This window comes from Monodon monoceros, unplaced genomic scaffold, assembly GCF_005190385.1.
Source record: "Monodon monoceros isolate NGI ecotype Baffin Bay Population unplaced genomic scaffold, NGI_Narwhal_1 Super_Scaffold_9, whole genome shotgun sequence".
In the NCBI taxonomy this organism is placed as follows: Eukaryota; Metazoa; Chordata; class Mammalia; order Artiodactyla; family Monodontidae; genus Monodon; species Monodon monoceros.
This window is the reverse complement of record NW_021703786.1, coordinates 26,596,067-26,620,221: the sequence shown is the minus strand read 5'-3', so window position 1 is coordinate 26,620,221 and position 24,155 is coordinate 26,596,067. Positions and strand designations below refer to the sequence as shown.

Genomic DNA, 24,155 nt, shown 5'->3' with positions numbered 1-24,155 from the left:
CAGACGTCTGCACCCAGGAGCCCACCAACCCTATCGTTTCCAGGAAAGGGGTGTGGCCCTGTCCAGTGGCACTGGTTATCTCTTGGTCCATCTTCTTCCTTGGCCCACTCACCTGTGTACACTTTGCCCTCCTGACTACTTCTGTAAGCTCTGAGGAGAAGCTGAGAGAACGGCTTAGGGCCTGCTCCGTTGGTCACAGGCCCGCTGCCCCCAGCTCCCAGGCCAGGCCGGGACCGGTTGCTGCAGGGGAAGGCGGGAGGTGCTGCCTCGCGTCTCCGGGGCCTTTCTCCCGGAGCACCCTGCCGCCCACCCTGCCCGCTTGCCCATTCACTCTTAAGTAGAAACAGTCGGGGGGATTAGCTGTTGTGTCCTGTTGTCACACAGCCCAAAGCGGGGCTGAGCCATCTGAGCCGGGATCAGGGGCCTCCCTGAGGCCAGGCCCCCTGGAACAGGGAGAGCCTGTGCCGCAAAGGTCCTGGGGGCCCCACTCAGGCCTGTTCCCCTCTCCCCAGGGTGTGCCCTGATCCCAGCCTGTGGCCCAGAAGCCCCCTTTCATTCTGGTGACTCTGAAGAACTTTCCAGACACTTCTCCAGGGACAGAGGTTGCAGCTGACACTAGCCAGGGAGCCAGATGAACCAAAAGTGAGAACAGACAAGCTGGGCTGAGGACATCCTTCAGAGAAGAGGGCTTTAGCAGAGAAACTGTTGGCTCAAGCAAAACCTACAGGGAAGCACAAGCTATAAACCCACTGAAAGCCAACTGAAATAGGAGCGAGGCACCCAGCCCATTTCCTCACGCCCTTCGGGGACATGCTGTCAAGCACCCCAGCCAGAGGGCCTGACATCCTGGCACCCACGCATGATGGGGCCGCTGCTCCTTTTCCCTCAGGCTGGGCCTCCGTGGGCTTTTCCAGGAGGGGCCACCCTATCGGGTGGGGACTGGTCCAGAGGCCAGCTTGGGACCCCAGCCACCCCTCTCACTCGAGCCATCCCTTTCTTCAGGCTGACATCCGCTCCCGAGACTACATCCGCAGGACCCTGGGAGTCCAAGGGGCCCCTGCCTTGCGGCCAGAAAGGTGAGTGCTGGGGTGGCTGGGTCATGCCCCCGTGGGGCCACTTCTGGTGGCTGGGCCGCTCGGCGGTGGCGCTGTGGCTCAGGCCAGACAGGCAGGGCCAGGCAGGGGGCGCAGGGTTCCTGAGGGGACAGGAGAAGAGCCAGCAGAATGCTGGGGGCCAGTGTGGACTCCATGTTCAGTGGGAACTGTCCAGCAACCCCCAAAGCTCACCTCCCACCAGGGCGCTCCCTGCTTACCTTGGTCCATTTATGTCGTGGTCTCCACAGAAAGGGTGAGAGAGTCAGGTGGTCCCGGTTCATGTCCTGGCTCTGCACCTGCTGTGTCGTTTACGCTCTCAAAGCCTGTTTCCTCACCTGTGTGGTGTGCACGGTGATTCTCATCCCACTGTGTTGTGGTACAGTCACAGCCAGCAGTGGTTGGTTACTTAATCCTAATGGCACTTACCATGAGACAGGCACTGTGATCACTTTGCCGATGAAGAGACTGAGATAGCAGGGTTTCCATTGGCAGCTTGGACATCAGGCCCATCCTCTCCCACCAGGAGTCCTTACAAGCACGGGCGCTTCCTTTGTGCTCCCTTCTCCTCCAAGCCCGTGCTGGCCTGGGCCTGGCTAAGCTGCTTTGAGAACTGTGGGAAGGTGTGGCTGGGACCCCTGAACTCTCCCAAGGGTGGGGGCTGGCCGTCAGGATCTGCCTTGCCCCCTCTGGCCTGGGCTCTCGCACCCCTGAGGATCCAGGTCGACACAGCTTCCAGGGACCACCTGGGGATCGAGGGGGGCTCTGACGTTTGATGCTGTCCTTTCTTGATGTCATTACCAGGAGCAAGAAGGCACAGAGGCCAAAGGCGTGCCCTCAGGGAGCCTCAGAAGAGCCCGCAGGTAAGGACGGGCCCCTCAAATCCCACAGCCGAAACCCCAGGACACACCGGAAAGCCCTGGGCCCAGGTGACCAGGGGCAGTAGGGCAAGGGCTGGGGCTGGCACCGAGCTGGATGCCAGGAAGACTCTTGGGCCGCCTGTGGCCCTGCTCCAGCTCGTCTGTAGGGACTGGGGGAGCGGCCCCCACAGCAGGTGGGGCACCCCGGCCCGAGGACATGGGGACACAGAAGGCACAGCCCTGCTCGGATGGACTGGGGTGGCCACCTTTCCATTCCACGGTCATGAGGCCCAGGGGCCTGGAGAGAGCTCAGTGGAAGACAGAGCTCACATGGCAGAGTGCCAGGCCCAGAGAGCACATGACGTTAATTTCTTAGGAGCGCAGGAAGGGATTCAGAGTTCATAGGGGATTTTCTGGTGTTTTTTTGTTTTGTTCTGAAAGCGCCCAGGTGGGCTTACAGCTGCCAGACTGCACATACATGCACACCTTCTCCTTGCCCATCTGCTCCTCTGAGTACATGTGCCGCTTTCACTTTGTGTTTGTTTATAAACCAGCACGCCCCTCCCTGCCGACCAGCTACACTGAGCCGCTTCTACCCTGGCCGGGGAGGGTCCAGACTGGGGTGGCTGCTGTCAGGCTTGGCCCCTGGCTGCCCAGCCGGTCTCCAGACTGCCTGCTGCTGGGACGTGCAGGGCCAGGAGGAGGGGAGAAGAGCAGTGTCTGAGTCTGGAAAAGGCTGAGGGTTGGGGGACATACAGGGGCAGTCTGGGCTGCAGGGGTGGGGTGCCAGACAGAGGGCCGGCACCCGTACCCGAGGAGATGGGTGTTGGGATCTGCTATCCTGGCCACGGGCCCTGAGGGCGGGCAGCCCACTGTGTTCAAGTGCCAATAGCTCTCCCCTGTTCCTGTCAACCCGACGCACTCCCCCCCTGCCAGCCTCTTCACCCAGAGGCCCAGCCTCAAAACTCGTCTCCGCTGTGGGAGGGCAGCCCTGACTCTGGCGCCCTGCCTGGCCACTCCTCTTGGTGTGAGCTAGTCCCAAGGAGGCGCACGGCCCCACCCACAGCCCCTGGGTGCCTCCCAAGCAGCCCTAGTCCTCCACCTCCTCCCAGCTCACCCCCAGGTTCCCTAAGGACTCTGGAATCTTTGCTGAGGGGTGTGAAGAATCCTCGGAGGCAAGCCTTTCTTGCCGTTTATCCTGCCTCTCAAGAAGGAACTGCCTGTCATGGTTTGACAGCCTGGGATGGAAGCCCAGGGAGGCCCCGGGTCCCAGCGCTCCTTCCATGCCCCGCTCTGGTGTCTCTCCTTTCATTCAGAGTGAGAAGGGAGCTCTCTTCCAGGGCCCGGGCTCATGGAAGAAGCAAAGGGGACAAGTAAGCAAGGCAGCCAGCTATTTGGGGTCAGCTGTCCCCCTTCCCCTCCCGCTTAACCTGTGCTCCCAAAACCCTTTGTAAGGCGGGGCCAGGGGCTGCCCCACATGGTAGTAGTAGCCCCTAGTCAGGACATTGCAATAGGAAGCAGGGCCATTCCAGGGCAGGGGGCTTCGGGGTACAGAGGGCCTACTGGGGCCAGGTGGGCTGCTGGGTGCCACCCACATGCTTATGGGTCCACTGGATGGCCCACTGAGCTCAGCAGCTTCCGGCATGTTCCACAGGTACCTTCAAGGGGACCCCTTCAGGCAGGAAGGCCTATCCCAGGCTCTGATCTGTGGTCCTCCCCAGATGTCCTCGCTGGCACATCTTTTTTCTCACCTCAGCTTCTACTGTCCACCCAATCCTGAGACTGAGAAAAACACCTGCTCTTCACAGCCGGTGGTACACAGGGAACCCCAGCTCACCCCACCCTCCCTAGCAGGCTCCGGGCCTTCTGCCCACTCACCCCAGGCTCTGGGATGCTGTGCCTGTTTAGAACCTGCACCTCAGTACCTGCGGCTCTTGGCTCCCCTGTGCCGGCAGTGCCCCAGCTCTCCCTGCCTCTGGACTGAGGCACGGGTCTGTGTGCTGGGAGAGAAGGTGGAATGTGGCATCTGACGGTGCTCCGAGAGGGACCGGTCCTCCCTCTCGGAACCTGTTTTTTTGCGGGGATACAAGCACCTGCGTAGTCCAGTTGGGGGATTGAGCGTGAGGGTCCACGTGGAGTCCCTGCCGGCGGTGACACAGTCAGTTCCCAGTTAATGAAGGATGGGGGGCGTCCAGCACCAGCTGGGCGCCACGCTGAGACGTTAGTGGTCAGAGGCAGGGACAGCGTGGAATCCCGTCTGAGGTGTGCAGGAGCACGGGGCCATGGCGAAACCATCTCCCTAAAATCCCTGATGGTCACTGGGCACAAACAGGCCTGGGCAGGGTTCCACCGGGGGGTCACAGCTGGATTAAGTGCAGCCATAGTCCTGGGGGCTGCCCAAGGACAAGGGAAACAGTGGCACTTGCCTGGGGTCCCAGGCAGCTGCTGCCTCGTTCACACCCCTGCTGAGTACAAGGGTGCTGAGCCACCCCAGATGTGCCCCGAGCCTGGTGCCCAGGACTCTGTGCCAGGGTGGCCCTCAGGAGACTCAGTCCCAGCCTACCACCCACGCAGGCCCTGCCTGGTGCTCCACAACCACTGCCCTCCTAACTTCTTCCAGGTCTCTCCCTGCCCAGAGTTCATCAGGACCAGGGGGTTGGGGGGGGACTTCGGAGCGCAGGATGGAAGCCACGCAGAGCTGGCTGGGCCTGACGGCTTTGTACTGACTGGCCTTGGGCAAAGCTTCGAGCCTGTAATGGGGATCACACCTATGCTGTCTCCCCGGACAGCTGCAGCCCTGTGTGGAGTGGCCGTGGCACAGAACCTGGCACGCAGTCAGTCCTTGCAAAGAAAGTGAGAAGGTTTGGAGAAGTGGGGCCCACAGGGGCCAAGGTTGATGGTCCTCAGTCTGCAAGGCTGTGCTAACTGCACCAATGGGAAGGGAGAAACAGGAAGTAAAGGTCCTCATTTCCTACTGAGCTCCTTCTACCACCCCAAGCCGCCAGAATGCAGGTCCCGCAAGGGCTGGGCAGGAAGGACCGTGACTCCCCGGCCCCAATGGCACCTTCCCCTTCAATGCCTGCCCCACGCACATGCCAACAGGAGAGCTTCCCATGGTGCCGGGAGGCTCAGGGTGATGTCTGCAGCAGCATCCCCTGGGGACCCATCTCTAAGACAGGCACAGAGATGGCCGAGACCTCCTACTGGGGTGGGACTGGGGCTCTGCTTAAAGCCACTGCTTCCTCACTGACCAGAGGAGTCAGGTGGGCCCCCTGGGCTGAGGCATGGACCGCTGTGGGGTCCCTCATCCCCATCCCCTCCGCTTCAGTGAGAAGCAGACAGAGCCTGAGATCAGTTTGCAGACAACTGAAAACCTGAGTGGTTTTTGTTTGTTTCAAGGTTAAAGTCATGTAACAAGTCACCATTTTCACATCTTTAAGTGTACTGTGAATTGGCTTTTAGTATATTCAGAATCTTGTGCAGGCACACCACTGTCTAGTTCCAGAACCTTTTCCTCCCGTATCCGTTAGCAGTCACTCTCCTCCACCCCTCCCCCTGCCCCAGCCCCTGGCAACCACTAATGGGCTTCCTGTTTCTGTGGACTTGCCGATTCTGGGTACCTCATAGGAATGGAGTCACACAGAGTATGTGACCTTTATGTCTGGAGTCTCTCCTTAGCATGAGTTTTCAAGGTTCACCTGTGTTGTAACATGGATCAGTACTTTCTTCTATGGCCAAATAATATTCTGTTGTATGGATAGGCCACATGTTGTTTATCCATTCATCTACTGATGAATATTTGGATTATTTGGGGCTATGATGAATAATACTGCTGTGCGAATCGACGTACAAGTTTTTGTGTGAACTTACGTTTTTAGTTCTCTTGGGAGTGGAATTTCATGGTAACTCTCTGTTTAACTTTTTGAGGAATAGCCGTACTATTTTCCTCCTGTTTTCCGTGGTGGCTGCACCTTTTTACAACCCCACCAGCAACACAGGGTTCTAAGTTCTCCACATCCTCACCAACACTTGTAATTATCTGTCTTTTTGATTCTGGCTATGCTAGTGTATGTGAAATGGTATCTCATTGTGGTTTTGATTTGTATTCCCCTAATGACTAATGATCTTGGGCCCCTTTTCATGTGTATATTAGCTATTTGTATGTCTTCCTGGGAGAAATGTCCACTCAAATTCTTTGCTATTTTTAAAATTGGGTTGTTTGTCTTTCTGTCATTGAGTTGTACGAGTTCTTTATATGTCCTGGGTACCAGACCCCTTTCAGTTATATAATTTACAAATAGGTTCTCCCATTTTGTGTGTTGTCTTTTCATTTTCTTGATAACATCCTTTGAATGAAAGTTTAAAATCTGATGAAATCCAGTTTATCTGTTTTTCACTTGTTGCCTGTGCTTTTGGTGTCATAATGAAGAAACCATTGCCTAATCTGATGTCACAAAGATTTCCTCCTGTGTTTTCTTCTAAGAGTTTAATAGTTTCAGCTCTTACATTTAGATCTTTGATGCATTTTGAGGTAATTTTTGTATACGGATATTTGGGTCTCTTGCGATTCCATATGAATTTTAGAACCAGCTTGTCCATTTCTGCCCCCAAAAAAGGCAGTTGGAATTTTGATAGTGATTGCACTGATCAATTAGTAGAGCATTGCTGTCTTTTTTTTTTAATAAGTTTTTTTTTTAATAAATTCATTTTTTAAATTTATTTTTGGCTGCTTTGGGTCTTCGTTGCTGCGCACGGGCTTCTCTCTGGTTGCAGCGAGCGGGGGCTACTCTTCGTTGCAGTGTGTGGGCTTCTCATTGCGGTGGCTTCTCTTGTTGCATAGCACAGGCTCTAGGCGCACGGGCTTCAGTAGTTGTGGCACGCAGGCTCAGTAGTTGTGGCTCATGGGCTCTGGAGCACAGGCTCAGTAGTTGTGGCGCACAGGCTTAGTTGCTCCACAACATACGGGACCTTCCCGGACCAGGGCTCGAACCCGTGTCCCCTGCATTGGCAGGGGGACTCTTAACCACTGCGCCACCAGGGAAGCCCTGAGCATTGCTGTCTTAACACTATTACGTCTTCAAATCACTGAACACAGGGTCTTTTCACTCATTTAGATCTTCTTTAATTTCTTTCAATGATGTTTTGTAATTTTCATTGTACACGCCCTCCCTGTACGTCCTTTGGTAAAATTTATTACTGAGTATTTTATTCTGTTTGATGCTATTGTAAATGGAATTGTTTTATTCATTTTATTTTTGGATTGTTCATTGCTAGTGTATAAAAATACATTTTTGTATCTTATATCTGGCAACTTTGCTGTATTCATTTATTAGCTCTAATTGTGTGTGTGTGTGTGTTCTTTAAGGGTTTTATATATCAGATCATGTCTTATGTGAATATAGTTTCACTTTTATTTCTTCCTTTCCAATCTGAATGACTTTTATATCTTGTTCTTGCCTGGTTGTCCTGGCTGGAACCTCCAGTGCAATGTTGAATGGAAGTAGGGAGAGTGGACGTCCTTGTCTGGTGCCTGATCTTAGGGGGAAGCTTCACTAGAGTGTGGTGTTAGGTGTGGGTTTTCCATAGATGCCCTTGATCCGGTTGAGGAAGATCCTTGTATTCCTAGTTTCTCTGTGTTTTTATCATGAAAGAGTGTTGGATTTATCGAATGCTTTTTCTGCACCTATTGAAATGATCATTTTCCTTCATTCTGTTAATGTGGTGTGTTATATTGATTGACTTACATATTTTGAGCCACTTTTGAATTTATGGAATAAATCCTTCTCAGTCATGGTGTATAATCCTTTTACTAAGCTGCTGAGTTTGATTTGCTAGTGTTTTGTTGAGGATTTTTACATCTGTGTTCATAAGGTGTACTGGTCTGTACTCTTCTTGTGGTATCTCTGTCTGGCTTTGATACGAGGGTAGTACTGACTTCATAGAATAGTTAGGAAGTGTTCCCTCCTCTGAGAAGGATTGGTGTTGATTCTTGTTAAACCTTTGGTAAAATCACCTGTGAAGCCAGCTGGCTCTGTGCTTATCTTTGTTGGGAGGGGTTTTGATTACTGATTCACTCTCTTTTGTTATAGATCTATGAAGATTTTCTGTTTCTTCAATCAGTTGGTAGTTTGTGTGTTTCTAGGAATTTGTCCGTGTCATGCAGATTATCTAATGTGTTGGCCTACAATTGTTTGTGATATTTTCTTTCTATTTCAATAAGGTTGGTAGTAGTGTCTCCATTGTGTTTATTGACTTTAGTGGGTTAGTCTGGCTGTGAGTGGTTTTTCTAAGAGGCCCTCTCCCCACCCCCAAGATGCCACTGTTAGTGCCCCTGGCTTGAGTGGGGAGTGGGAGGGCAGAGTCCCCTGCAAATTTCAGAGGATCAAGACTCAACCTACCTCTGCTTTCAAGGGTTTCCAGCTCTTCCCAGAAGCCCCAAAGGGTGTAAATCCCACCCCATCAGAAACTAATTATGGCCCCAATAAATCCTGGGCCTGACCTCAGGAGGGGGAGTAGGGTTCCAGGAGAACCAGTTGGAGGATAGCAGAGACGTTGTTTAACCCTGGGTGGGCTGAGTGGGGGGGTTAAGCCTGGCATGGAAGGCTTGTGGGCAGAGGTGGGGGCGTCTGAACCTTAAAGGGACGAGAGTTTCAGCTACAGTCTGATGGAAGAGAATCTGCAGCAGTGGGCAGTGCCATTGGCCCCTTGGCCCTGTCTACTGGCTACACCAAGGCCGTATCAGAGATGAGATGAAGAGGTAGAGCATGTCAGCAGCTTGCTGGGACCCCTGGCTCACCCCAGGGTGGTGGGTGTGGCTATAGCCCTGAGCATCTCGAGGGAGGGACCATGCTGAGGGTTCATGTGGAGGGGTTGGGGAGGCTGGGGGAGTGCAGAATCAACTAGAAGGGGCTGAGGTGGTGCCTGGGGACCTACTGGCTGGGGTCATTCATGGGAGAGCAGGAAAGCAGTGGGATTGGGAATGGGGAGGGCACTTGGGGGTGGCATGTCCTGCCCACCTCTACCCCCCACCCCCAGAGGCTCTACCCTGCAGAAGACTGCACAGGAGCCCTAAGTGCAGTGGTGTCTGGGCTTCTTCTCACAGAACCTTAAAAATAGGGCCGAGATGCTATCCATCTTCGCAGATCACAGCCCACCCCAGAACCAAGAATAAATCTCGAAACACTCAATAATTCAAGTTGGATCCAAATAGATTTTTCTGTTAGCCTGGCAGCCTCTGTGCCCCTTCCCTGGGTCCCCAGGGGCTGAGCCTGAGGGGCTCCCACGAGGTGGTGGGCTGGCCTGACCATTGCAGGTCACACCCAGGCCCCTCAGGACACCCGCCTCCAGGACCCCAGTCTGCCCACGCTCCCCTCACCTGGAGCAGTCAGGAATGGAGGACACCCAGGGCTAGGAGTCCTTTATGATCAGGTCAAGGAGGAGGCCCAGCCATGTTCCTAGCTGTCCCAAGGATACCTCCCTTGCCCCCCTACTTTCTGATCACAGGCATTGGCCTGTTTGAGCTTGGGTCTGAGCCAGGCTTCTTGGCCCCTTTGACCAAAACACCTCCCCTCCCCTCCTAGGCTCCTGGGGTCTCAACTCTCCAAGGCTCAAGGGCCAGCCTGGGCTCCAGGGGAGCAAATCCCCCCACTTAGGCCCCAGTCACTGGTGCACACACACCCCTCAGGGTCTGCATTCCTGCCTCCTCCTGGAAGGGTCCCTAAAGGGGCTTCACCTGGGGCTCTGTGGCCTGGAGTGAACAGCTGGGGACAGGAAGCAGGGCCAAGCTTTCTGCCCAAGGCCTCTGCATTTGCTGGGGGTGGGGGTCCTCATTGGCCTGGCCCACCCACTGCAGGTTTGGCCCAGCCCCAGCAGTCCCTGTTGCACTGCCCTGGCCAGGCCTGAGTAGAGTTTTACCAAATTATTAATTAAAGGCACAGGCATGCGGCAGCTCTGACATCCAAATGAATAACACACTGGGTAATTAGGAGAGGTGTCAGGGAAATGATGGAGCATGGCCTGCTATCCCCAATTCACCTCCCTGGGAAGCAGGAGCAACTTCTCTGTTTCCTACCACGATGGGCGGCACTGGAGGCGGGGTAGGGAGTGCAGGCCAGAGGGGCCAGGGCACAGCTGTTGCTTGTGGACAGGGCTGGGTCCTCCCCAGTCTGGTTGCTCTCCACCCAACCCGGAGAAGACCTGGGAACAGGGCAGGCAAGGCGAGAGGTGGGCTAATGGAAGAAGGATGCGGTCCCAAGACAGATAGGCAAGCCGACCTGGAGGGACTCAGAGAGAAAGATACTGGGGGAGACTGCTGGAGGCCCGTTGTGGGGCAGGGGAGGAAGGATCCAAACCCGACTCCAGCACACGGGGTGTCCTGCCCTGGAAGAGGAGACAGCTCCCTAGGCCCTTCCTTGGGGCTGCAGGGGCCTGATAGAGAGCTGGGAGTAGAGAGCAGGCTGGAGTAGTTTTGTCTTTTAGTTACTTAAATTGCACTGGTGTTTTGGTGTTTGTTTGATTTTTTAATCGAGGTTATAAACGTACATAGTTTAAATAGTCAAATAGTTCTATAAGATTTGTAACGAAAACCCAGTAGCTCCTTATTCACCCACCCCTCTCCTCTCCTGACTTCCCCTGCTCAGAGGCAAAATTTTGTTATTTTAGTTTTCTTTAGTGTGGGGGTTTTTCATATTTACTTCTAAATAACATGCTAATGCTGCCTTTCTCTTTTTTGTTTTTCTGTTTTTTTAGATTTAGAAATTATCCATTGACTTTCTGCCATGGAGGTTGAGAGTTTGTTCCCTCTCACATAGCCTCTCATACACTTTCCTTCCACCCATCTTCTCATTTTCATTGAATCAGAATTCAATGTCTGCGTTATTCTTTCTTTGCACGTACTGTTCGTAGCTGAGTAATGTAATGTAATTACATCTCCTTTTTTGTACAACCTCTTGTTTTTCCTGCACTTGATAATTGCCTCATGTTTTGGATTTGGTTTATTTTCTGTGTATCCATTACTTATTCCCAAACCCTGCAATGGAAATATAAATCTCTTTTTGGTACATTCAAAGCATCAGGCCATCTTGAATTTATTTTTTTCTCGGAGCCTGTGGTAGCCAGCTTCCAAGATGGCCTCCTGGGGCTGGTGTAGCCCTATGACCACACTGAACAAGGTCCGTCTGTATGACCAGTGGAGGTGCAAAAGTGAGGGTGTGTCATTTCTGATACTAGGCCTAAAACACATTGGGACTCATGTCTTGATGGTGCCCCTCCCTCTCTCTTCCCCCCTCATCATTCACTTTGAGAGAAGTCAGCTGCTGTGTCATAAACTGCTCTGTGAAGTCCACGTGGCAGAGAACTGAGCCCACCTGCCCGTCACCGTGTGAGGGAGCCATCTTGGAAGTGCACCCTCCAGCCCTGGCTGTCATCTGACTGCAACCTCATGAGAGACCCTGGGACAGAACCAGCTAGCCAGTCTGCTTCCAGGTTCCTATCCCTCAGAAACTGTGAGATAATAGACCTTTGTTCTGGAATAATATTTTTATGCAGCAAAACATAACTAATACAGAGCCACTCCTCCCATGCCCACCTGTCTTGGTTGCCTTGTATACCTGATTCACATCCGTCTCCAGGGACCTCTCTCCACCCTCGTTTTGCTCCTGCTCCTGTTATAATGGTGTGCGTCATCTAGTGTCTGCTTGAGAACTACAGCCCCACCCTAGCCCCACTGTAGAAACTGGGGAGACCTTGGAAAGGGGCTTAAGTACCCAGAAGAGTCCTTATTTCTGAGGCACAAGGACACCACGACATCTTTCAGGAGTCTGTCAATAGCCTCAAGATGAGCCACATTGTCCTGTGTCTCCCAGGTGGGTGGGAAATCTGTTCGCTCCTCTGGGCCTGCAGTGCTGTGTGGGGCAAGGCCACCGCTGTCCACGGTGCTGAACTCAATGCCGTCATGTTGGCCTCAGGTGCCAGCCCCAGACGCTGGGTGGCCTAGGCTCTAGCTTTCCTCCTCTTCAACCCAGATCCCCTCTGTCCAGGCCTCGCCTTTCTGCACTAGGCTGTCTTCCTGCTCAGGGCTCCTTCTTGCTCTTGTAAGCAGACCCCACATGGGCTCTGCAGACAGGCTTGAATCCTGAAGTAAGAGCCTGTAGGTGTTTGAGCTGAGAACTCTCCAGATTACATGTGACAGAAGTAAACTTAAACCACCTTAAGCAAATAATAGGGCCTTGTTAGTTCACTCCAGGGCAGAGCTGGCTATGAGTGGCCTGGCTGCAACACACGTCTATCCTCTCCCTCTGTGCCATTCCCAGGGGGGCTCCCCTCTGGGTGCTAGATGGCTGGCAGCAGCCCCATGCTTACTTTCTCCCCTGTGGTGTTCCCAGGCAAAGCTCAGCCTCTACCCTAAAGGCTCCATCGCAAGCCCCAGGCCCTGGGTTCTGGATGGACTGTGATCACTGCTTAGTTTTATCACTGCAGCTGGAGGGGAGGGGAGGCCATGTGTCCAGCCTGGAGCCGGGGAGTGGAGTCAGCCGCAGCCCATCTTATGGAGGGGCGCTCCTCAGTGGACAGACCACTGTCAGCAGAAGGCACACCTGGTTGGGGAAACTGAGGGGAGGGGACTCCAGGCTCTCTGAGGATGCTCTGTTCCCAAGGCCCTAAGAAAGCACCGTCTCTTCCCAGCAGTGCCCCATCTTGTCTCCGGGCAGTTCTCTTCCCATACCAGCAGGGAATGGCATGATTAAGTCTCCATTATTAACTTGCCAATCTTGTTTCTGGGGCACAGATGCTGACGGCTTAGGGAACCCAGTTGGCATATAACGAGGTCTCTGTGACAAATTACTTGGGTGTCAATTAACTATCTAGAGAAATGTCAAACAGGATCTGTCATGCTGGTGGTGAGGGACAGCCAATTAACCCGGAGTGGTTAATGCAATCCACGCAATCGCCTGCCTCAGCCTCCGGCAGGGCTGGGAATGAGGAAAAAGGCCTAGGGTGTGGGGTAGGCGGGGCCTGGCCTCCGTCTCCCTGGGACACACTTCTGCAGTCACACTGGGGTGCTCAGCACATGGCTCTTGCCTTGCAGCCTGACTCTGTCCATTCTTTCATTCATTCCACAGCCACCTGCTGGGTCAGGCCTGAACTGGTCACTGCTGGTCAGGGGGTGGGACAGTGCTGGGGAAGGACAAATGTGCAGACAGGTGTCCATGACTTGCGTGGTCTCCACAGGATCCAATATGGATAAGAGTATCCTCAGGGAAGGGTAAACTCTAAAGGGGTGAGGGCAGGGCAGGGAGGTGAAGGAGGAGTGGCCAGGTCCCGGGTGGCAGTCAGGTGGAGGGCACCCAGGGCAGCGCAGACAGAACAGTACCCCGGTCCCAGTGCTCAGAGCCTTTGGCAATCAACTGGCAGACCTGAGCACAATCCAGCTACCCGACTCTGAGCCATAAGACTTGGAGACAGTTTCTTCAAACTTTTCTAAGCCTGTTTTCTCACCTGTAAAATGGGGCTAAAAACCCCCAGTTCCCAGGAGTGTTGTGAGAGCGAATGGGGCCCTGTGTAGACATGCCTGGCCCAGCACAGGTGCTGGCTGAATTTGGATCCCCCTCCTTCTCCCTGCAGGTGAAGCCTTGGTCCCCAGCTCACTAGTGGGAGGCTCAGATGGAGCACGTGCTGGGGAGAGGCACAGGGTGCGGGCGCAGCCTGGGAGGAGAAGGGCATCCTGGAGGGGCTGGTGTGGGCTGGCCAGCGGGCCCACAGGCAGACACAAAGCTGAGGGGCGGGGTTTAGGGACTCTGGCTACCCCACACGGTCACACCATGCCATTTGGGTTTTGCTTGTTTTCAGGAAAGCACGCTGGTCACCTGGAGGTGGGTCCCTCTGGTGAGGACCAGTGACCATGCTCTGATCCTACCCTCTTCCCATGCCTCTGCCCGCACCATCCCCCCACCTGGCCCGCCCCTCTGGTAGTGGTGACCCCCCCCACCCTGTGGTAGCCCCCACCCCCTGTCTGCTCGGCAGGTGATGGGCAGCTGCCACTTCCCAGCCCCCCAGCTACAGCGCCTCATGCTTATTCATGACACTGACATATGGCACCTCCGTGGGGCGGGGGGGATCGGAGGGAGCTGCCAATTGTGAGGGTGCAGCGTGTCCCCATTGGAGCCCTGCTGAAGGAAAACAAACGCAAGATGTGAGGGGAGCAGAGGCGGCCTGGGGGCGTGCGTGTGTGTGCCTGCGTGTGCCTGTGCTCGCCTGCACCGCGGGGGCGCCGGGAGGAGGGGAGGAAAACAAAGGGTGAAGGCGGGGGAGAAAGGGAGGCTGCAGGGCTTGGAAGTGAGCTTTTGTTGTCATGGCTTCTGCCGTCTCAGTTAACGGGGTCCTCAGAGGCCAAGCTGTCCATCCCTCTGCCCCAGGCAGGCTGGCTCACACCAGCCTAAGACCCCTTTCACCTCTCTCCCCCTCACCTCTCACATGGGACACTGGACTAGAGGCCATGAACAAGATAAGGGCTCAGCAGCCAGCAGCCCCATTTGCAGATCATTGAAATGTTCTAATTCTTTCCAGAATCAGACAAATTTAGTTTATGTCAAGCCAGAGTCCATAGGGCTCCAGACTTAGCCAATTTATTTTCCTGTTTTTATAGAGGATGGAAAAGTATGTGCACCACCACCCAGCAGTTCCCCTCCCCCAGGCTGGGCTGGCCCTCCAGTGCTCTGCTGGCCACCCACGGGCTACAAAGCTCTGTTCCTTGGCTGGGGAGGGCAGAGCAGAGACAAAGACCGAGCTCTTGGGGTCCTCAGCCAGCCCCTCCTCCTGGACCCAGGGCTTGAGGCTGCTGCCATGGAAACGAGGCTCTTTGCCAACTGGCCACATGCATCCCGGAAACAGTAGGTGAGTCCAGGAGCCAGTGGGTCCAGGAACTGTGACCACCTCCCAGGAGGCCCAGCCCTAGGGTCCCTTGACCCTGCTCTGCCATCTACCCCCATTGGTTGTAAGAACTCAGGAGAGAGAGAGAAGCTTGCTGAGGGAACCTGGGATGAGGCTGGGGCCAAGACAGAGTGAGGAGCCCCATGAGGCCCAGCCGAGGGTCCCACACTTGTACAGGAGCTGGATGCTCTGAACCCTCTTCCACAAGCCTTCACACACGCTGTGTGCAGTGGCTGACCCTGTGGGGTCTGTCCATGGAGTCCACCAACCCCCTCACTTTAGGCCTTCCCCAGGGAGTCAGGGAGCTGTAGAAGCCTGTCCCCCAAGGGTGCAGCCTGCTAGAGAGCTGCCCATCCAGCAACTCCCCCGCAGGACACTCTGATTCCGGCCTTGGACACCCTGGTCCCCAGCTCTGGTAGGCTGTCTGGGTGGCCTGACCCCCTCCTGGCCCAGCCTTGGATGAGGGGCCCCTGCCCCAGCCAAGTGTCACGTGAGCCCTGTGCCTGGCTGGCATGCTCTCGTCCGGCAGGCGCAGGGCCGCTGCGCTTCAGGCACCGCTGTACATAGAGGCATCTGCTGTTCACTGTCTCCGGGCAGATGGGCTGCCAGTGAGCTAAGTGTGTGCGGGGGAAGGGGTGCCATAGGAACCCCTTCCCGCGGTAGCATGGGGGCGGGAGAGGCAGGCGCCTGCCTAGGGAGAGCGGGGAGCACACAGGAGGGAGGGGCTAGGATCGCATGGGCTCCCCGTTTAGGGTGAGGCCTGTGGTGCTGGTTCCTGGGCAAGGAAATCCCAGCAGGACCGCCGAGGGGAAGGGAAGCCTGGAAGCAACCCCCCTGTCACCACTGGCTGGGTGACCTTGGGCAGGTCCCTTTCCTCTCAGGGCCTGAGGGAATGAGTTTGGATTGTCTTCAGGATGCCTTCCAGTTCCTAAACCCTGAGCTTCAGCAGGATGGGGGCATCCTGCCATCTGAGGGACCTCCTGCGTGGCAGGGGAGTGGGGGGCGACACACCAGCACAGTCTGCTGTGGCTCCTAGAGAGGTTGGGGTAGTGCTGTGTGTCAGGTGAGGTCACTCTGCTGATCACTCTGCAGAGTGGGACTCAGCACCGGCTTTTGCAGCCCTGCCTGGCGGCAGCGGGAACCACACAGTGTGGGTCCCGGCAGGTGATGGGGGCAGGATGCCAGCTGAGGTGGGAGCCCTGCCCTGATACAGACATGGCTACCCCAAAGCCCAGCCTGCTGGACCTGGACCTGGGGCCCATGAAGGGGGAAGTGTGGGAAAGTCGACAAGGAAACAGCCCAAGACCACCGACAGCCTCGGAAACGCACCCAGGAAGGCCTGGGGCAGGGGTGGGGGAGGCCCACTGGGCAAACCCCTGAGCCATAAGACTTGGAGACAGTTTCTTCAAACTTTTCTAAGCCTGTTTTCTCACCTGTAAAATGGGGCTAAAAACCCCCAGTTCCCAGGAGTGTTGTGAGAGCGAATGGGGCAGCAGGAAGGCCTGGGGCAGGGGTGGGGGAGGCCCACTGGGCAAACCCCAGAATCCTGCTCTGGGAAAACCTAAAGGCTCCTCATTCATAATGATGGTGAGCAGAGCCACTGGGGCCTGGCTCAGCGCCCCCCTCGTGTGCCAGATGCCACCCTGAGCACTTGGCACCGTGGCCTTCAGTAATCGGCCCAGTAGCGGGGGAGGCAGCCATTACCGCACTAGACAGAGGTGGAGACTGAGGCTTCGAAAGATTACGTGGCTGGCGGAGGCCTGTGGGCCAGTTGGTGGCTGAGCTGGGAATGCAGCCCGAGGCCAGCTGGCTGCACAGCCCTGATGGTCAGCTCGACCCCCTGGGCACCCTGCTGCTAGGTGCCTTGACCCTCCACAGCTCCAGAAACCCAGGGGAGGGTGCCAGGTGCCTGGTGTCCCCTCCTCCTTCCTCCGTCCCTGGGAGGCCCCCACCCCACCCCTGCAGCCGCCTCCACCCGCCTGGCTGCAGTGACTCAGCTCAGCTGTTCCTCAGCCACTCTGCTTGCTGGTGCTTGCCTTTCTTCTTCTTTTCCAACGTGTGACATTGCCACTGTGCTGTGGCACAGTGACTACCTCTGCCCGGGACTGTCCGTGGTGGCCCCAGCTTGAGGTGGCCAGATGGCCGGGCCTCACCCCCAGACTCTGGTCATGGGAAGAGAGACTGTCACCTCCAGAGCGGGCACAGTCCTCACCTTAGTTCCGCCTGACCCGGGCACAGTGCCAGGGGACACCTGTCCAAAGTCACCCTTCACAGCTGCCTCAAGGACCTGTGTCCTTGACGTTGTAAGTTGGGCATCAAGAGGCCAGAAACCCTTCTAGGGAGGGTGACCCGGAGGGGATGGCCAGAGCCCCACTTTTCAAGAAAGGGGTAAGAAATGGAGAGATGTGTCCTGGAGAAGACTGGGGCAGGGGCATTGCCCATTGCCAAGGCGGGGGTTGGGGGAGTGAGTTACACGAAGAAGGAAGGGCTTTCCCTCAATGAAGGAAGACTCCCTGATACTTGGGACTGTCAGTGGAATTCGCTGTTTTGTTAGGTGGTGAATTCCCTTTTCCTAGGAAGATTGAAGCTGTGACATGGACAGGATTCTTCATGGGGTTGAGCCCAGTGTGGTGGAGTTGGTGGGAAGAGCATTAAAAGCTGGAGTTAGACGTTTCGGGTTTGAGTCTCAGGTTTGTGTAAACTCAGGCAAGTCATTAAACCTCTCAGAGCCTCAGTCTCCTCTTCTGTAAAATGGGATTAGTATTTCCTTCACAGGCAGTAGTGAGGATCCGAGGAGACAGTGTAGGATAAAGGGCAGTGTAAACTGCAGAGTGCACACAGATGTTTTTATATTCTGGTTCTGACCCATGCATCTTGCATCTTGAAGGTTCTCCATCTCTGAGAGCATTTTCTGCCAAGGATGGGAATGAGCCCCATCAGAAGAAATGGCCCAAACTCCAACAGAGAATTTGGGGAAGAGGAAAGGAAGCACTTTGGGAGGTAGGAAGTCAAAAGATGAAGGGATTGTGGGACCCACCCTTCCCCTTGGGCAGGAGGGGCAGGGCAGCTTCTCCTGCCTCCTGGACTTGGAGATCTTGGGGGTCTGAGGCGCAGGGGGGCCTGGGAGCCCTCAAGGAGATGGGGTGTTCATGATGCCTGGCCTTGGGGAAAAGACAATGATGGGGATACGGGAGGTGGTGGGAAGCTCTGTCTGGGCAGCCACAAGCTGACTTGGGGTTTGAGTAGCAAAAGGAGATTCGACAGCCCCATGGATGCTGGGCTCGGGCAGCTGGTTTCTCCTGCCCGAATGTCCCTTTCCACCTCACCTCTTCCTCTTCTCCCTTGCCACCTTCTCAGTGCCCATTTCTTATGCCTCTTGGAGTGGTTGAATGGCTGGGGGCCCAAAGATGGAATCCTAGAACCTCAGAACGTGACCATACTTAGAATAGAGTCTTTGCAGATAAAACCAAGTTCAGGATCTTGAGATGAGATCATCCTGGATTAGGGTGGGTCCTAAATCCAGTGTCAGGTGTCAGAAGAGAAAAGCAGAGGGAGATTTGAGACTTAGACCCAAGAGACAACCGTGTGAAGTTGGAGGCAGAGACTGGAGTGGTGCGCCCACCAGCCAAGGAACACCAAAGATGGCCAGCAGCACTGGAGGCTGGGAGAGAGGCCTGGGATGGTTTCTCCCTCAGAGCCCAGCAGCTGCTGGGAGTTTGGGCTCTGTGAACTAAAAGGGGTTCTGGGGTGGCTGCCACCTTGCTGGTGTTCTCTGAGTCCCTGGCAGTAAGAGTGGGGGAATGTGACCTGGGCTCCACCAACCAAGGTTCACCCGAACAGACTGACTCAGAAGCAGCCGACACCAGAAAGCAGATCCCCCCGCATCTCTTTTCTAGCAACGGTGGGGGTGGAAGGTCCTGGCTTATGGGCAGCAGTGCCCTATCACGCGTGGGCTGCTGGGTCTGTGCCCAGTGGTGGAGGCCTTGTGGTTGGGGCCTTGCTCCTGGGCGTGTGGCCACTGAGCAGAGACTTTCTTTGCCATTAAGCTAGCCAGAGTGTGTCCTGCTGGTTCTGAGCGGTATAAGGGTTAAGGAGACCTCTGTCCGTGGGGCAGGGAGGTCATGCCCCAGAGAGAAGCTCCTAGAAGCCCTTCTTCTGCTAATCCTGGCTGGATGAGAGCTGAACTCTGCCCCAAGGACTTGTGGGAGTGGAGCTGGCCAAGAGGTCCGTGGGGGTCAGGAGGAGGACACAGCCTGGGCTGGAAGCACCCGGTCAGGACAAGGTGGCCCCCACTTTCCCCACATCTTTTCCCTGGGCCTGGCACCCACTCTCCCCCCTCCATCCCTCCTCAGGGCCCCTGTCCTCCCTCCCTCTGTCCTCCTTCTCTCCCCTACACCCTTCTTGGAAATGAAGTCATCTAGAAAAATAATCAAAAAATAGAAAGGAAAAAAAAAAGCTAAGAAAATGGGATTTTTTTCCCCTTCAAACATTTGGTAAGACACCTCCCACACGGATGAGTGTCCACCGGGGCCTGTTTTCGTCCGAGGGAGACTCGGGCTTGAACGCCTTGGGTGGTGTAAGCCAGGTGGGCCTCCCGACTCCCCCACCGTGGGGGTCTGCGCTGAGCCTCTTCCTGCAGACCAGCCAGGGTCAGCCCCTGAAGCCTGAGACCCCAGGTGATGCCTTCAGCAGAAGGCCCACGAGCCCCTGAGGCAGAGGCAGGGTGGGGAGAGAGAACAGGAGGGTTCAAGTTCAGGGGGGAATATTAGCTCCTAAGTGAGGTCTCTGCCTCCAGTCTCTCCCGTCTTCCCACCAGCCCACGCCTTGCCTTGCTGCAGAGTTCTCGTTTGTTTATTTAGAATTTAAACTCAGCCTGCTTCTAAGAAAGCTCAAGACACTTACTAAAAAGCTGCTTCCGCGAGCTGGGTCGCGCTCCCTCAGCCTTGGGCTCAAAGGCCATGGACACTATCCCGTTGCTCAGCCTGGCCCCCAGGGCAGCCTGTCCCACCACCCGGTGTGCACCCGGCTTTCAGACAGACCCTTCCAGGGCAGCTTGCTGGGGTGACCAGGCCTGGGGTTCCCCCTCCCATCTTGGAACCAGCCCCTTTCTCCCTGGCCCCTGTGGAGGGACCTGGGGACGTCTGTACCCGTCTTGTGCCCCTCGGCCGTCTGTTCTGTCACAGTCACCTGGCACAGGCTGCTCCTTTTGCCCCCAACTGGACTCGCCCGGCCCTTGAAGGGGTGTGACCGAGTCATGTCACTGTTGACAACGATGGATGATACGGTGGTGAAGGTGGGGGCTCCCCTCTGCGTCTGGAATGGCATCAGGCCTGGGGTGCCATGTCTCTCGGGCACAGGTTCCCATGGTTGATGTAAAGGAAGGGAAGGGCCTGTGGGGGAAGGCTCGGCAGGGGAGAGCCTGCAGAGGAGGGCAGGGGTCACCCTGATGGTTTCATCTGAACCCCAGGTAGAAGCCAAAGATGCCATTTTCTCATTTCTTCAGGATCTAGTGACCAAGTGCAACTCCATCCACCAGGGAGGGGCAGGGCACCCACCACAGTGAGGACCCACATTGCTGCACTTGGCGTCCTCATTCCGAACTTCCCAGCCCAGCTGGGCCTCAGGACTTCTTGCTTCCTGCAGGAGGGTCACCTTGATCCTGGGTCTCCCTTCCCTCAGCCTTGCATCTTTGGGCTCACTTTTCCATCTCGTGGCAAAACAAGCAAGCGTTGGCACTGCCCCGGATCCTTCTCAGATCCGTGCCATCCCGGGCCAGATAAGGGGCTTACCAGGACAACTGGCAAACAGCACTTCATTTCTCCAATCCCCAGTTCCCCCTCTGTAAAACGGAGCTAATGACGCCGACCTCAGCCCTGCAAACAAGATAAAGCCCACTGAGCACACATTTGCTTCCTTCCCCTCTGAGAGCCTCAGTTTTCCCATCTGTAAAATGAAGCCCTCTCTCAGGCTGTAGACCCAACTCCTGCAGAGCAGGCTGGATGCCTCTGCCAGCTGGAGGACACATCATGGGCAAGGGGCAGGGGCTGCCCTCCTCTCCTACCATTTGCGGGTTCAAGATCCCACTGGCCTGGCATCATCACTTGTAACCAGTGTCCCTCCCTCCCTCCGTCAGCCTGAGCGGACACCGCCTGGCAGAAGGATCCCTGACAAGGAGAGCCCTCAGGGGTTGCCCTCAGTAAGCCTCAGTGGAAAGGGCAATGCCAGGTGGGTCATGCCAGGAATGCTCGGCCAGTTGGCGATCACAGTAGAGTATGGCCTTCCCCTGGTTCCGGCTCTCCTCCTTGCCACTGCGTTCCATGGGGCCACAGATGCCATGGCTGCGGGGGCTGAGGCAGACCAGATGTCCGTTCCAGGCCAGAAGGACAGTGCAGCATGGCCCCGTGCTGACACAGCCCTGGAACCCTAGACTTTGGAGCTGAGAGGGAGGCAGGAGCAGGAGGGCAGGTGGAGAGGAGCCAGGTGGCTCCTCTCCTGAAGGAAACGCCTTTGAGCCACAGACCGGCCCAGGAGCATCTGACCGGTGGCCTGTGCCCAGTGGCCGGGTGGCCTGTGCCCTGCTCCCCACAAGGCTGGCGGCATATGGCTGCCCTGGCTCACCCAGCCACACACCATGCAAAGAGCTCCTCTCCCAGTGCCCACACCCACAGGGAAGCCAGTTGTCTGGACACTTGGATGCAATTCTGGGCAGCCCTGGATGCTTGTCTGGCTTCCCGCTTGAGAAGCAGCATTGGGCCCTGGGAAGAGCACAGCCTTCTCAGCCACAAAGAGCTGGATCCCAGGAATCGCATCAGCACAGAGTAGACAACCAGTGATTGTCGTCCACAGTGCACACTTCACGCCAGAAAGGCCTCCGGGGACCACCAGGAGGAACTCCAGAGGCCCCACTCTGGACGCTGAGCCCACCCTCCTTACGCTGTGCCTCACACGCCCGGCCTCAGCACTGCCCTACGCGTGGTGGTAATCACTCTCCTCTTTCCCTCCCACTAGACTGAGAGCCTTGAGGGCAGCAGCAGACTCTCTCACCCAGTTCAGCACCCAGCAGAGTGCCAGGCACGTGGGAGGGGCTGCTGGCACCAGCCAGCGACATCTGGAGCCCAGAGGATTCTGAGCCGAGGATGATGGTGTTTGGAGGATAGGGCTCCCTGAGACGCCTTGGGCCTCCCGCAGGAATGGGAGGCTACTCCGGGAGTGAGATGTTGAAAGTAAGGCACTTGGCATGTGGGCAGTCAGCCAGTCCTGGCCGGTTCTCCTTCCAGAGAGGGTGACCCAAGGGATTCACCACCCTTCTTGGGAAGGAAAAGAAGACCCCTCTTCCACCTGCTCAGTCTACAACACTGAGTACCTGCTCTGGTCTAACAAGACGAACTCTTGGCCATGGAGCTTTCAGACAACATATAGTACATTATTAACTCTGTTAGATGGTGACAAGACCTACGGAGAAAAATCAGGGCAGGGAGTATGGGGACTGTGGGGTGTAACTTTAAGCAGGTGGGTCACCTCACTAAAGAGGCGAGCATCCTGCTAATGTCTTGGGGAGGCGTGTCCCAGGCAGGAGGACCAGCAAGTCCAAAGGTGGGGTGGGGGAAGGGGCGGGGTATGGAGCAAGGTCAGTCGAGAGTCAAGCAGTCAGCGAAGCTGAAGTGGGGGAGCAGGGAGGGGCTGGCAAACGGGGCAGGGCCTTGACTCTCTTGAGAGAAGCAGGGCACCACAAGATGACACGGACTGAAAGGCGCAGCTGGGAGACCCGGCGAGAGGTTGGACAGTATTCTAGGCGACTAAAGGTGGCCCAGACCAGGGTGGTCGCAGCGGAGGAGGGAGAAGGTTCCTGTCCTGGGCACATTTCGGTGGCACAGCCAGCAGGGTCGGCTACCACACGGTACGCGGGAGTAGAATCCAGGTGGCAGCCTAGGCCGGTAGCCCTGCCGCACGCTCCCTTGTCCCGCGCTGACCGGAAGCCGAGAGGCCGAGCTCTCGCGGGAGCACCTCCCGGGCCCCGCCTCTGCGCTCCGCCAATCGTCGCGCGCCTGAGAGCGTTGTCGTGGCAACCCCGCCCGGCGTCTGGGTCCCGAGGTTCTGTCCCAGAGTGTGGCCTCCGGGCCTCGGAACCCAGGTCTACGTGTGGTCTGGGTCCCGCCGTTCCCGCTCTAGGGGTCACGGGCGTCCTCCTCCCCAGGGTGCCCTCTCAGGAGGGTTCGGGAGCAGGAGACCGCAGAAAGCCCAGTCGACCCTTTTAACGTTGTCCGAACATTTTACACCCACTGTCCCGGAAGTTGAGGAGCCAAGGCCGACACCCACGCCTCCCGGAGGGCTACCCCGCCTCCCTCGGACACCACCCACCCCGGAACATGCTCGCCGCCCCTTGCGACCCCGATTCCTCGCGGAGGAACGGGTCGTAGGGAGAGAATGCCCCTAGGCTGCAGACTCTCTGAGGACGGGGACCCCGGTCCAACGCATCGATTGTCTAAGGCTAAGGAAGGAGGAATGAAAGCACGAGTATGAAGTAGTGTGAACTTGAGAGGGAGTCGTTGTTTTAGGTTCACCCAGAAAGCAAACTCAAAGGAAAGTTACTGCAACTGGGGAAGAGCACAGTTGGCTGGAGAATTTGGTTTAAATATAAATAAATAAAATTTAAATTACATAAGCAACACGTTTGGTGTAAAACACGAAAGTATAAAAATCCTAGATCCCATCGCAAGATAAACCACTGTTGACACTTCAGAATATTTTCTTCTAGTCTTTTTTTCTCAATATATTGCATACACATTTTTTTTTCAGATAAAATTTATGCATGTGCTGCAGTGCCTCATAGACCCTTATGTGTGAATGGGAATGGAGGCTCCTGATTTGATTGAAGGCTTTTCCCTCCCCAGTATCTCAGTTTCTCCCCTAACACACACACAACACTCAAGGGCACACACATGTGCACTGATGCAGCTGATAACCAGTGTAGCTTCTAGTTCCCAGAGCCCCACCTTCCAAATGCAGAGGTTGTCCTGGGGGTGACAGCAAGCTCTCCATACTCCATGTTTGTTTCTACAGTCTCAAGTTTTCTCCACCTTCTTCTAGGTTAGGGGCGCTGCGGTGGGAGACAGGGTCAAGATGAGGCTTGAAGAACCCACCAATCCAGGTGAGGGAGGGAAATTCAAGCAAGCAGGCCTAACAGAGGGCTCCACCTTCCAGGCGTGAGAGGGTCCTGGGAGAAATAGGAGAAGCAGCCAGGTCAGATGGGGAGGCAGCAAGGGGCCCAATACAAACACTT

General features: G+C 55.9%; 1 protein-coding gene across 13 annotated transcripts in view; it reads left to right on the top strand.

Annotated features, from left to right (window-relative positions):
• ENDOV (endonuclease V) overlaps positions 1 to 24,155 on the top strand; it is an 85,138-nt gene that overhangs the window by 14,742 nt on the left and 46,241 nt on the right. For 4 of the 13 annotated variants that reach the window (XM_029211611.1, XM_029211608.1, XM_029211603.1 and 1 more), the window contains 3 exons: positions 1,003 to 1,076; positions 1,896 to 1,954; positions 17,763 to 21,909. In XM_029211611.1, the coding sequence (XP_029067444.1) occupies positions 1,003 to 1,076; positions 1,896 to 1,954; positions 17,763 to 18,028 (399 nt within the window). In that variant the 3' untranslated portion in view covers positions 18,029 to 21,909. Of the gene's footprint in view, positions 1 to 1,002; positions 1,077 to 1,895; positions 1,955 to 4,571; positions 6,600 to 10,699; positions 11,533 to 14,591; positions 15,498 to 17,762; positions 23,498 to 24,155 lie in introns of those variants that run through there. The other 9 variants (XR_003791914.1, XM_029211607.1, XM_029211609.1 and 6 more) reach the window with 9 other exon arrangements.